The sequence below is a fragment of the Carassius auratus genome, chromosome 32 (genome assembly GCF_003368295.1).
Source record: "Carassius auratus strain Wakin chromosome 32, ASM336829v1, whole genome shotgun sequence".
NCBI classification, from domain to species: domain Eukaryota; kingdom Metazoa; phylum Chordata; class Actinopteri; order Cypriniformes; family Cyprinidae; genus Carassius; species Carassius auratus.
The window spans coordinates 7,217,730-7,229,834 of NC_039274.1; the positions used below are offsets into that span (position 1 = coordinate 7,217,730).

At 37.3% G+C, this 12,105-nt stretch overlaps 2 protein-coding genes across 2 annotated transcripts; both read right to left on the bottom strand.

The window, feature by feature from the left end:
* Positions 1–3,153: 3,153 nt before the first annotated feature.
* On the bottom strand, positions 3,154–8,335 carry LOC113051481 (V-type proton ATPase subunit d 1). Its single transcript, XM_026215256.1, has 8 exons — positions 8,117–8,335; positions 6,313–6,484; positions 5,889–6,067; positions 5,610–5,689; positions 4,940–5,017; positions 4,634–4,810; positions 4,166–4,243; positions 3,154–4,030 (listed from the first exon to the last, which is right to left on the bottom strand). Exons 1-8 carry the CDS (start codon positions 8,241–8,243, stop codon positions 3,869–3,871), a joined length of 1,053 nt encoding a protein of 350 aa, XP_026071041.1. The 5' UTR covers positions 8,244–8,335; the 3' UTR covers positions 3,154–3,868.
* A 1,105-nt stretch (positions 8,336–9,440) lies between these two features.
* LOC113051484 (chymotrypsin A-like) lies at positions 9,441–11,162 on the bottom strand. The gene is made up of 7 exons (XM_026215258.1): positions 11,052–11,162; positions 10,822–10,925; positions 10,659–10,738; positions 10,445–10,523; positions 10,046–10,226; positions 9,761–9,894; positions 9,441–9,653 (listed from the first exon to the last, which is right to left on the bottom strand). The coding sequence occupies exons 1-7, from the start codon at positions 11,101–11,103 to the stop codon at positions 9,492–9,494; spliced, it is 792 nt and encodes a 263-aa protein (XP_026071043.1). The 5' UTR covers positions 11,104–11,162; the 3' UTR covers positions 9,441–9,491.
* Between the last annotated feature and the right edge of the window lie 943 nt (positions 11,163–12,105).

The window sequence follows — 12,105 nt, forward strand, 5'->3', positions numbered from 1 at the left end:
CAGTTCACGTCATACTCTTCAAAGCCCATTGAGTTCCCACTGTTTGTTTGTTTTCTTCCTGGACTGTTGGACACAATGTATAGCATATTTATTCACAGCATTTACCACTAGGACATGGGGCCAGACCACCGGGGCATTTGTCAGATGTCCAAACTGAGGGGCACAGAGGGGCTTGGATACCACAGGGCACACATGCCCAACTAATACAGTAGTCTTAGGCCTCAATACAATTCATTTCATCCATACAAATAAAGAATGGATTGGCAAAGATTGCCTTATTGTAATGGCATCTCACTATGTTCTCCCACTGGTTTACTGAAAATGAGGTCACATCCTTGATTTCGATTTTTTTGAGTAATTATAGCAGAACTAAATGATGCTATTCTTCATGTTCACTTTCGCAGAATGTCGCCCGTTATCTGATGCAAGCTTTCGCAGCTTTGCATAAGCATGGGAATGTGATGTCAGTTCATGTGCAGTGAATGTTAAGCAGTTCCCACCCATTCAGACACAAAGGTTGCAGCGTTTTCATGTTTCAGGACGCCTATACGTCGCTTTTGATTCACTGTGTTTGTAAGTGGAGGTCAATGAGTACAAGTCTGCATACATCAGCCCTCGACTTCTCCTCTCATTCACTACTTGACAATGGCCCACAAAAAGATCATTAAAAGGCTATTTTTGCTCATCTGGTTTCCAGCAGAGATCTTCTTGTCAAAGAAAAAGCCCATGGAGATGAATCTTCCCAGTGCACTTGTAAAAATGCCAGTCAAATCCCAGTGTGGCTTGTGCAACCAGAGGGCCATTTCTTGCTAGAGCAAAGAAACCCACAAGTATGTAGACATAACACCCATTTTCAATTCATCTTCCCTTCTCCACCAGATCCACAAGTCATAAAAATGAATGCTGTCTTTTTGAACCTGCATCTCCAGTGTGAGTGTTTTGCCAGTTATAGCAGGTGACAGTGTCCTGTCTCACTTACCTCCCATACTCTCACAATATCATCTTTATTTCTGTATCTCATTAGAGCTTACCAAATGCTTGTCCTTCCGGTCATTGGTAACACATGGTTTCTACCACAGAAATACTAAAACTACATTTCCTAGTATCAGCAAAAAAATAACCAAGGCCTCTCACCACTAATTATGGGGACGTCTAGAGGATGTTGGAGGGCATCACCCTGCTCGACTGCAGGGATTGGAATCCAATTATAGAATAGTTAACATGCTCTTAAAAGCTAAGGGACATAAGACTGGTTACTATACTGCTTACTATTCTTTTAACATTGCATGAACTTAAAGTAACAGTTCACCCCAGAATCAAAATTCTACCATTATTCAGTCACCCTCGTGTCATTACAAATCTGTATGACTTTCTTCTGGAACACAAAATAATTAATTTTGAAGAATGTTGCCAACCAGTTTTGGCACTTCCTTTGTGTTCTGCAGAAGAACGTCATACAGGTTTGAAATGACATAAGACTGAACGAAGTTAATTGTTGTTCTGAGATACTTGTGTGACGGATGATGATACAACAGAAACATTGTGCAACATGTATCACCTAATTCAAATCACACTGTTCCATAAACGCACATGCATTTACAAAGGTAACCAGAAAAGTCATTACTTTTAGTTAATATTTTCTCATTTTGCTTAAGTCTGAGGCTTCCATTATATATATATTGAACGGCATCAGATTTGGCTAAACTAATCATTTTTATGATTTGATATTTGGTGAACACGAAGAAGAGGAATACTACAATCAGTACTATAGTATTATGATGAAGTCAAAAGTGAACATCAACCTAAGTCAAACCCTGTATATTCATATACTGAATTAAAAAAACAGCTGGAGGCATCTGGAAGATTTATGCATTTTCCAGTACTATCATGACCCGTGTGGCAGTAAGAGTATAAACTCTGTTTAACCTCATTGTGCTCTTCTTTTGGCGGCAGTGAGATGGCTGCTAAGATAATTTGCATTCACAAAGATCGCTAGAATCTGAGCCCTTTTCTGTTTTCTGATCTGCAAAAGGTCCAGAGCACTGCAGAGCTAAAAGGCTGCGATTGTTTGCAGTAATTAAGCGTTTTTAATGAGGCCTGAATCTTAATGTTTTAGCACGTAGAAAGAGCGAGGATGGGGTCATCAGGGAGTGATCCAAATCCCCCTAAAAATAAAAAAAGTGATGTTCATCCAAACAGAAATACAAAACTCTGTGCACTGCGTGGGTGTTTAGAACATCACTAAGCCCTAAGACCATTTCTTATCAATGGATGTGAAACACAGATAACCAGCCATTCAACTGCATGTTTAAACCAAGTCAGGTATTTACAAAAGCTCTGTCAGTAAGTGGCTGGCACGGCTTTCACATGTTTAGATACAGATTCGCTTTTGGCAGAGTTAATGTAAACATGGCATCATTAGCCCGAGGCCTATAGTGGGTTATGGCAGACTCTAATCTTCCTGTCAACTAGCACATCACATGCTTAAGCATCTCAGCACTGTATCACAAAGCCCTCAACTAATTCTGATTATAATGATTATCTTACATCTGTGTCAGAAGGTACAGTAAATCCTTTTTGTTCAGCTGAATACCTGTCTGTAGTAAAATGCACATTTTAATTATTAAGCTTATGCTGTAGCCAAAATTTGAAGTCCAAGGCAAACTGCATAGAGTACACTACATTGATGAAGAATGATTGGGCTCTTTGCACCATCTGGTGGTGAATAATGCAACTACAGTACTATTTATGCTGTACAACTTGCTATAGTGGCTGTTTTTGTCTCTTTTTTCTATGAAAGACGACATTCAAAAACACAAACACAGATTAACTTTTTATATAGTGTATATGTATGTGTGTGTGTATATATATATATATATATATATATATATATATATATATATAATTTAGATCACAAAATACAGACGACATGATTACAATAGCACAATAGATTTAGCTGAGTGCAAGGTCTTTCTTAATATCACATCTATTTGACCTCACTAATTCAGCTGTCAATCATAAAATATGATCTACTCCATAAATTACATCAGCACAAATTTTAGCAATAATTTACAAGCACACAATTCTCATTTTAACAAACAAAACATAGTGAAGAATCTATACACACAAAAGAAAAAAATGTCCCCATGTTAATTCCCAGCAATTCTCTTATTTATTAAGGATAATCCCATTGTTCCTTATTAGTAAAACACAAGCAAAACAATTATTCTGTAAATCAATTATAAATCCATTTTTATGTAACCATGCAGTTGAACTAAATACAACGGTTTACACAAAACTAATTCATTCTGCTTGCGTTTCAAAATAAGGCTCACCGTCTAAATAACCCGCGATTCTCTAACACTCATCAGATGTGAACACTGGGAGACCAGGAGTTCAGAGAGTTTATCAGCTGACAATGTACATTAATTGAAAATGTAATGCATAAATGATAATAATGGAATGGATGTTTTCTTAGCAGGAAGATCACAGGAAGAGTATGACAATTAGATGTCTTGAGTTTTGCATTTCACTTAAACTTCCCTGTTTCTCCGTAATTCCCTGGAACCTACACTTGCAATGGGCTGTGACTGATTGCCAGGTAACAGGATTCACAGTAATGACATCATGAAGAAAAAAAAAAAATCTTACTTTACTAAAAGCTTCCTTTAAAAAATCCTAAGGGTGGAGGGGGGATGCTACTGCATTGTTTTGTCTGTCAAACAAAAAGGAATGATCCTTAACTCTAATAAAGACAATCACAATGAAACAGGGCGGAGACAGGATCGTCATTTTCAAACCTTGACATAACAGAGCACAGTTAATGCATGCCATGTGGATCACTGTTCAAGACTGATATTATGTACCATTAGAATATAGGGATGTAGTTGTCAATCTTAGCCCGATGCCTTTGGGCAATACACTCAGCAATCCACACAATGTTTCGGCACTCTTGTTCCTTCAACTTGACGTAGGCATAGAACACGCTGAAATGAAACTGATTCAGGAAGGCCAGCTTATTGAGTTTCACCTGCAAGAATATAACCCACAGTTTATTGTTAGCAGAGACCTTTCAAACCAGAGAAATCTGTGAACATCAAAAACAATTGTGATTTTCAATGCAGTAACATTCTCTCTCTTTCACCATGTCAAAACGTTTGCTCACCTCATGTTCAAAAAAGCGATCCTCGAGGGTTTTGTCTCCTGGGTTGCTACCAGCACCCTCAAAGAGAAGCTTGTACTCCTGAAACAGCATCAACACCTGTTAATCCTCACATTTTTTTAGTGGTCAAAAACGGCCACCACCCTAATTATACAGAATTTTAAGTCTTAAAATAATTTAAACGGATGAGTTCTAAAAAAAATTAACCCCCCTCACAGTTGTCATGAAGGGCAAAATTAGCTATTTAGACCAAAAAAATTTTTTGCACCAGGCTGTAAACATGTTTTTTTTTTCTGCTGTAAAGTTGGGTATTTTAACATGGGGAGTCTATGGGACTGACTCTCTTCTGCAGCCAGCCTCAAGCGGCCAGTCGATGAATTGCAGTTTTAATCACTTCCTTATTGGCCTCACGAGAGAGAGCGGGAGGTTGGCGCTCGGTTTAAACTCACTGAGGTCTACACAGATACTTACAGGGTAGTATTCAGCCACAGCTTTGACCTGCTCGTAATCATCTGCGCGGGCTAGCTGTGCAAGACCTTCTGGGTAGAGCTTGCCACAGTGTGGGAAGAGTTTAGCTCGGTCTTCTTTGGAGAGCTCCGTACCAAAAGAGTTAATGGTAATGATGAAAGCTCGTCTGTCTGCCTCAAACTGATACAGAAGCAAACCTTTGCTTTAGTTCTTAAAATACTGAAATATGTTGGTTACAACAACAATAATAAAAAGAATCAGATTTTAGAATCAAGTTCCCTATACTTGATTTGATGGGTGTTTACGCACCTCCAGAATTGGGCACATGGTATCTGCGGTTGTGCCACCCAGTGAAGAGCAGAACTTGTAGAAAGCTTCTAGATAGGCCTGGAGACACAGAGAGGAGATCAACTACAGCTCTTGATTTCTTAGTTAAAGGCCTTTATAAACCTAGAGAATTATTAATGAAATAACTGATATACTGATGTAACAATAACAGATTTAATACTGACATTATATATTCTGCAGGAAACATGCCTAGCATTTTCTAATCCTACTTACCTTAATGCTATTTTGTTGTTATTATTTACTTTTTCCCATTATTATTCCTTATGCCATCTTACTTTAGAATTGTACATCCTATTCATATTTAATGCAAATAAAATAAGATGTCCAGGTTTACATTTCACTGAACGCTGTATAACTGTATGTGATGAATAAAATTCTTGAATCTTGCAAGAAAAGTGTATAATGAGCTGTATAGTTTTTCCTTGTCAACTGCACTGTAACACTAAATTTAATAACATATTGGTACTATATGTGCCTATACAGAAACTGACTACCCCTGTACAAACAGAGTTTAAGTTCACTACCCACACATAAACCAGCAGGCTTCTGTGTCTATGCATACTTGTCATGTCATAGGAAAATTCCTAGTGTATGTTTAAGATTTGGATGTATCTTCCATCACAAGGCTGACCTTGTAAAGAGTGTTGCGAATTATTTCAATGTTCATCTCATCCAAATCCTGCTCAGAGATGCAGTCCTGAAAGAAAGCAGCTGAAACAAACGGACACAGACATTAACTGTGATGTAGAAATAAGCACCTTGGTATTATTTAGAACATGTTTTTGAGTTGTTTCACAATATTTCTGAATGCTTAAAAAATAATGACATGATTTGCCACTGACTTTCTCTGGCTACAAAACATGCAGTGAATGTCAATCATGTGTGAATTTTTCATATCAGGCTGTCTTACCAAGAGGTGTATCCACCAGGATGGCATTATAGAGCTCTGCTGGAGTTTGGGCGATGTTAACGGCCTCCATCTGTTCAAAGCTGCCAAGAGGATGGCACTTGGGCACCAGCTCTGAAATGGCCCGCTGATGGAGAGTTCCAGTGATCAACAGGATGACGTTGTCAATCATATAGCTGTATCTGATAAAGCAGAAAGATGGAAAAGAGCTTAATAATGGGTCCTGACAGGTGAAGTGCTTTAAAACATAAAAAGTGATGAAGTCAAAAAATGGCAGTGAAAGCAAACAAACATATTCTTGGCTATGAATATTAACCAAACATAATACTTCTGTAAATTACAGGAGCTCAGTATTATGCCGCATGCAGTGTGAATCTGAAGTGTGGTTTGCTTATACTCTTTGATGTCTGTCTGACTCTGCACTCACGTGATGAAATCCATGAAGCTGGCCAGAGGCTCATAAGACTGGTTCCTCATATGCCGGAACTCAACCACCATCTTCTCTTTCAGCTTGTCATCAATGACGGAGACGGTGAGGGGAGAGGCTTCATTGGCCAGGAAGCTTCCATAGTCAGTGCTCTGCAAGTGAAGCTTCAGGTCTGAGGAAACGAAAACAAGAAAAACCCCTAAAGATTCAAAAATTAACTCAAAACCTTGTTCTTCAGTGTTAAAAGCTTGTGTTCTGGCAGTGATTTCTACATTCATCTGAAACCGTTTTTACATAATTTCCAGTTCCCTAAAGCACAGATAAAATTTCCATGTGAGTCACATGCCATTGATGCTTAAAGGAGAGACAAAATTAGCTAAACTTTATTACACACACGCACACACACACATATATATATATATAAATATATATATACACACATATACATATATATATATATATATATATATATATATATATATATATATATATATATATATATATCTAGCTTTAATTTAAATAGTCCAAGAATCTGGGTTATTTTGAAAGGACTTTATTGTAAAGTGTGAAATATTATGATATAATGCAGCACAGGTTGAACAAGTAAACAAATGGTCTCTTTAAAAAATAATAATAATAAATAACTCAATCAGTAAGAAAAATCATAATCCTCTAATTTTTTATTCTTCTTATTGTTTATGAGTTATAAGATTTTTACAGTATGAGAAATCTCAGCAAGAAAGATTTCATATCTAGGCAAATTGTTAAGCAATTTAAATAAAAAAAAAGTGCAATAAAAGGCATTAACAGTAAACTAAACAACAAGGTTCCTGCCAATGAATGTATCTGATTGCATTGATTTAATATATTAAGTTTATTCCTCAATTTTTACAGGATATTACAGGATACACGCCACTTGGAAATACCAGAAAAAAAGTAGCAACTCTTATTTTGGTAGAAATGCAGTACATCTCAGTATAACCATGCTCCTCTCCAGTAAATACAGGAGATGTTTAAACTATACAATTTAATATTGCTCCATTCAGCAGTATATTCCCAAGAGCTCTTGCTGAAGAAGATCCGCCCATCTTTCCGTTTTGACGTCATGAAATATCACATGACCAGCACCATCGACTGTCATTCCTCAAATGAAACCAGCATATTTCGTTTATATAAAAAAGTTAAACATTTACTGTTCATCTCGATCGTTGCTATAAAAGGCTCCGTATCTATTACTCGACATAACAATTAAAAAAATTAACCCGTCAGTCAGTCAGGTTTAACCAATACCTTATAAAAACAATATAGTACTACATACTTTGCATAATTAAAATAGAGCCGTGCTCTAAACATTTGCATACGATCATTTAAATTGAACGCGTATTCAGAAAATAGTAAAGTTAGCTACATTCAATATGTAGCATTACAGTTAGCATGTAACGTTACATTTAAATGCTAATAGTGAATAGTAACAAGTAAAATAATCACGGGACTTCCATTGTTTACTTAATATTAGGTCTGAGGAAAATTAGGAATATATAGTGACAATAACTGATCTTCACCTGCTGAATGGAATTTGAATGGTTAAAGAAACAAGCTAACGTTAAATGTGCTAATAACATTAACGTTAGCTGTGCTACTGTTACGTTATATTGTTATATTTCTCAGCGAGTTGCCACAGTAATTCGGATTTGCACCTTTAAATAACGATAAATGTCAACAAAGATGTATGTGGAAATGTCACTTATGAAAACAGAGAGCTAGCAGATCAGCTAACGTTAGCAGCAACAAACATTGGACTCACCTTCCAGAGTTTCACACTGAACGAGATTCAAATAATCCGCCTGAGATAAAATACCAGCCTTAAAACCTCTCACCAGCCCCTCCAGATAACCGTTATCCACATTAAAATATAATTCAGAGAAAGGCATTGTGAGAAAATAAGACTACCGGTGTACTAGCTTAACAGAGAGACGGATGTAGCCTTAGTGCAGTCTTGAGTGATAGTACGGTCAGATCGGTAAAGAATCGTTCTTCTGAGTCGGATCTTTTCAGTGAATTGTTTGAACAGTTTCACAAAACTGGTCTGAACGATTCAATGAGCCAGCTACTAGGGTAGAGGAAAGCTCGATTGTATGGCAGTTCAATCAATAGGCCTACACATACGAAGCACTTCGTTTGAATAAATTCTTAAACATTATTATTACATTTAATTTGGAAACATTGGCCCCGTCCCAAATCGCACCCTAAACCCCCGCGGTCTTCCACATTTCCGTGCCGTTTTGACAGTCAAAGCGTAAGAATGAAATGTAATAATTGTTTATGAATTTATTAAAACGAAGTTCATCGCGAGCGTGGGTTAGGGTCCGCAGATGCACATGAAGTTTGGCATTTGGGACAGGGCCATTTGGGAAGGTTTTAGTCTAGAGCCCTAATGACGTAAAAGAACAGACGACAATTGTTTTGAAGCTAGAATCTTTCAACACTGTTCGAAAGAACCGATTCGTGTAAACGAGTCGGACTTCCCATAGCTGAATACCCGGATACACACAAACACACACGCACATACTAACTCATGTGACCGAGCATCTGACCATCGTCAAACCTTAAACCTTAAACCTCAGACCAGCCCTGCACAATCACCCGAACAGAATCAAAAAGAGCTTTGTCTGGGCTGAGCAGGACCTCAAACTAAAGATTACACATTGTTTGTTTTGTTTGATTAAAGGAATGATTAAATGTTAAATGTTTTTGTTGTTCTTCGGTAAAATTAAAATGCAACAAACGTGCTGCATGCATTGCAAAACTTTCAATATTTTGAAAAAGCATCCCAGGATACACCTCATAAAATCATTTCAGAAAATAAACAGAGCATGTTTATGGCAAATAGTGACTATTTTTAAGAAGCTAAAATATAATGCAATTTTTTAAAATATTTTTAACATTTGTAAGCTCTGTTCCATAATTCCAATTGTGTTTTGATGACTTCATGATATTCTAAAATGGAGAAGATAATACTAGTAAAGAATACTGATAGTGGATGAATTTGCATTTACAGATTTCTACAGTGCATATATAGGTATGTTGCACTCTGTTTTTCATCATAGCCAAAACAACTGAACCAAAGGTCATGTCATATGTCTTTATTGATGAAACTAAAGACCGTTTTAATGGCTGCTTTAGTTTGCAGCAATGGTCTGGTCAACCCAGGCACGGAGTTTGGTGACACGGGCGTACACGGCTGGGGTGGAAGTGGAGCAGGTGCTGCTTCCCCAAGACACGATACCAACCAGAGTCCAGACTCCATTCTTCTCACAGACCAGAGGACCACCAGAATCACCCTGAAACACACATAGGAGAGCTGTAATCAAACATTTACCTATACATGTTAGAAGACATTTTAAAATAATACTTAATAATGATCATAAATGTATTTGGGACAGCTCACCATGCAAGAGGAAACACCAGAGGCTCCAGCACAGATCATCAGATCAGTGATATTGGTTCCCCAGTAACGCTTGCAGTCGTCATTGGTCAGCAGTGGCAGAGCAGCCTGCTGGAGCAGGGCAGGGGTATCAGGAGCTGAAAAGGGTAGATTGGCAGAATTTTAAAGGCTTTCAACAGAAAATAAATTAGGACAGAGAATATGAACAAAGGCTAAAACATACATTCAAGTTTAGAAATACATGCAAACTGATAAAAATGCTGAAATGAAGAAGATTCTGAAACTCACCATTATATCTGGTCAGGCCCCATCCAGAGGTCACACACTTCAGGCCACCAGCGAAGTTATCACTGGTTTCAGCGAGACACACAGGAGACACGTGAGTGTTGATCTGAGCAGGAGTGGCCAGCTTGATCAGGAGGATGTCGTTGTTGATGGTGTAGCTGTTGTAGTTAGGGTGCTTGATAGACTGTGGGGAAAGGATACAGACATTTAAACGTTCAGATTTTTTAAGTAGATTTTCAGATTTATGTTGGAATTCTCTCTCCAGTGGTTAAGGTATGATACACTAGTCCTGCAGTGAAAATAAATCATACTAAAGGTTGTGAGTGTGAATGTGAATTATGTTCCTGTGACAGAATGGCTGGAAATGACGCTCAGTATAATAGATATTGAGAGTCTACACACCTTTCCAACACTAATGGTCTGAATGGCCTCAGCATTGGATGAGCGATCATGCTCTCCCAGGATAACGCGGTGAGAGGTTCTGTAAAAAATTACATTTTATAACACAAAATCTTTGGCAACAGTACATGCTAGTTTAAAATGCAAACTTAATCTTAATAAAGTCCTACAAGCTAAACATTGTAAAGTTGTAGATTTAATCTTTAATACTGTTTACCTGACATTGCAGTGAGCAGCAGTCACAACCCACCACTCATTGATCAGGGAGCCACCGCAGAAGTGGAAGCCAGTGGAGTCCTGGAATAAAATTTTTAATGATGTAACAATTTAATAAACCTTTTGAGTTAGCATTGAAATGTATTGTTATTGACAGATTTTACCTGCAGAGACACCTGCCAGGGCCAGGAGTGAGGACGAACCTCCTCACCATTCACAATCCTGGAGTAGCCAGTGATAACAGGGGGGATGGCAGGAACGCCACAGCCTGGCAGACCACAAAAAATTGAATCAAAGCAATTTAACAGATTAATTTGTTCTAAGGACTATTTAATGAACATAATCTAGGCTTAAAGGCTGTTATTAAAGTATCTTATTTTGAAACAAATCGTACCATAGGCTGCACCAAAGAAGGCGAGACAAGAGAAGATCCACAAGAAGGCCATTGCTGCAGTTGAATGTTGTCTGCTCCTCTGAGGGCTTTATATATTCTGTCCTCATTCATACACTGGACATCTTATCTCACCACTGTGGGATTGTGTGCACCTTGCAAGAGAGTTTTTTTTCCATCCCAACAAAAGATAACGCCTCCTCCTTGCTTTAAATCAGCTTTAAGTCTTTCAACTGTGAATTTAATTTAAATGTATGCATTTAACAGAAACTAAAACTGCATTGAAATTAATAATTTGATCAGTTCATGCATTTCCTGGGAGTCAAACCCTTAACCTTGACATTGCTAGCACCTTGCTGTACTGTTGGAGCTACAGGAATACTACCAATAAAGACTGAATGCTGCTGATTAACAGACAGAAAATAGCTGTAATACTGTGAAATAATTTCTTAGGAAAACTGTTCTAAGAATACTGATAACTTCCATTTTAAATGAATGATTATTGTTGATAATAACTACAGCATGTGGTGGAATTGGTAATTGGCTGTGACATATTTCACGTGTGAGTTTTGTTATTTTGTGTAATATCCTCTGTTAATTAGCATAAAAACACTTCCTGTAAGTTTAATTACAGGATTTTATTGCATCTGTCAAATAAGCTTATTAAATTAATTCAGTTCTCTTTAATTTTTGTTGTGTAACATACATTTATCAAAAGTCATCGTGTTTACTGCAATAACCCTGACGTGATTGGTTGTATTTTTAAACACACTGATAAAGCTGTGTTCTCAGTTTCAAGGCCTGTGTGTTCACATCTGCACTGATTCCCAGGTACGGTAAACCTCTTCACGTAGCATATTCCCTACAAGTACATTAGTGCAGCTGTATGTACTGTAAATGTACATAATCACAAGAGTTACATAACTTGCATTCTGCAACCAATATACTTTGTACTGATATCAAATATTAATACATTTAATTCAGTGAGAAACTGAGCTTGGTATACCTATTTTAATTGTTTATTCATTGGTAATTTTGTATTAATTTTCAAATCTAT

Coding starts and splice junctions, on each gene's coding strand:
- LOC113051481 (XM_026215256.1), bottom strand. CDS start 8,243: ATGCCTTTCTCTGAATTATATTTTAATGTGGATAACGGTTATCTGGAG. Junction 4,244..4,633: donor CTGTGGCTGAATACTACCCT/GTAAGTATCTGT, acceptor ATGCTGTTTCAG/GAGTACAAGCTTCTCTTTGA. Junction 4,031..4,165: donor ATCGCTTTTTTGAACATGAG/GTGAGCAAACGT, acceptor ATATTCTTGCAG/GTGAAACTCAATAAGCTGGC.
- LOC113051484 (XM_026215258.1), bottom strand. CDS start 11,103: ATGGCCTTCTTGTGGATCTTCTCTTGTCTCGCCTTCTTTGGTGCAGCC. Junction 10,739..10,821: donor CCTGGCAGGTGTCTCTGCAG/GTAAAATCTGTC, acceptor ATTTTATTCCAG/GACTCCACTGGCTTCCACTT. Junction 9,895..10,045: donor GGGCCTGACCAGATATAATG/GTGAGTTTCAGA, acceptor TACCCTTTTCAG/CTCCTGATACCCCTGCCCTG.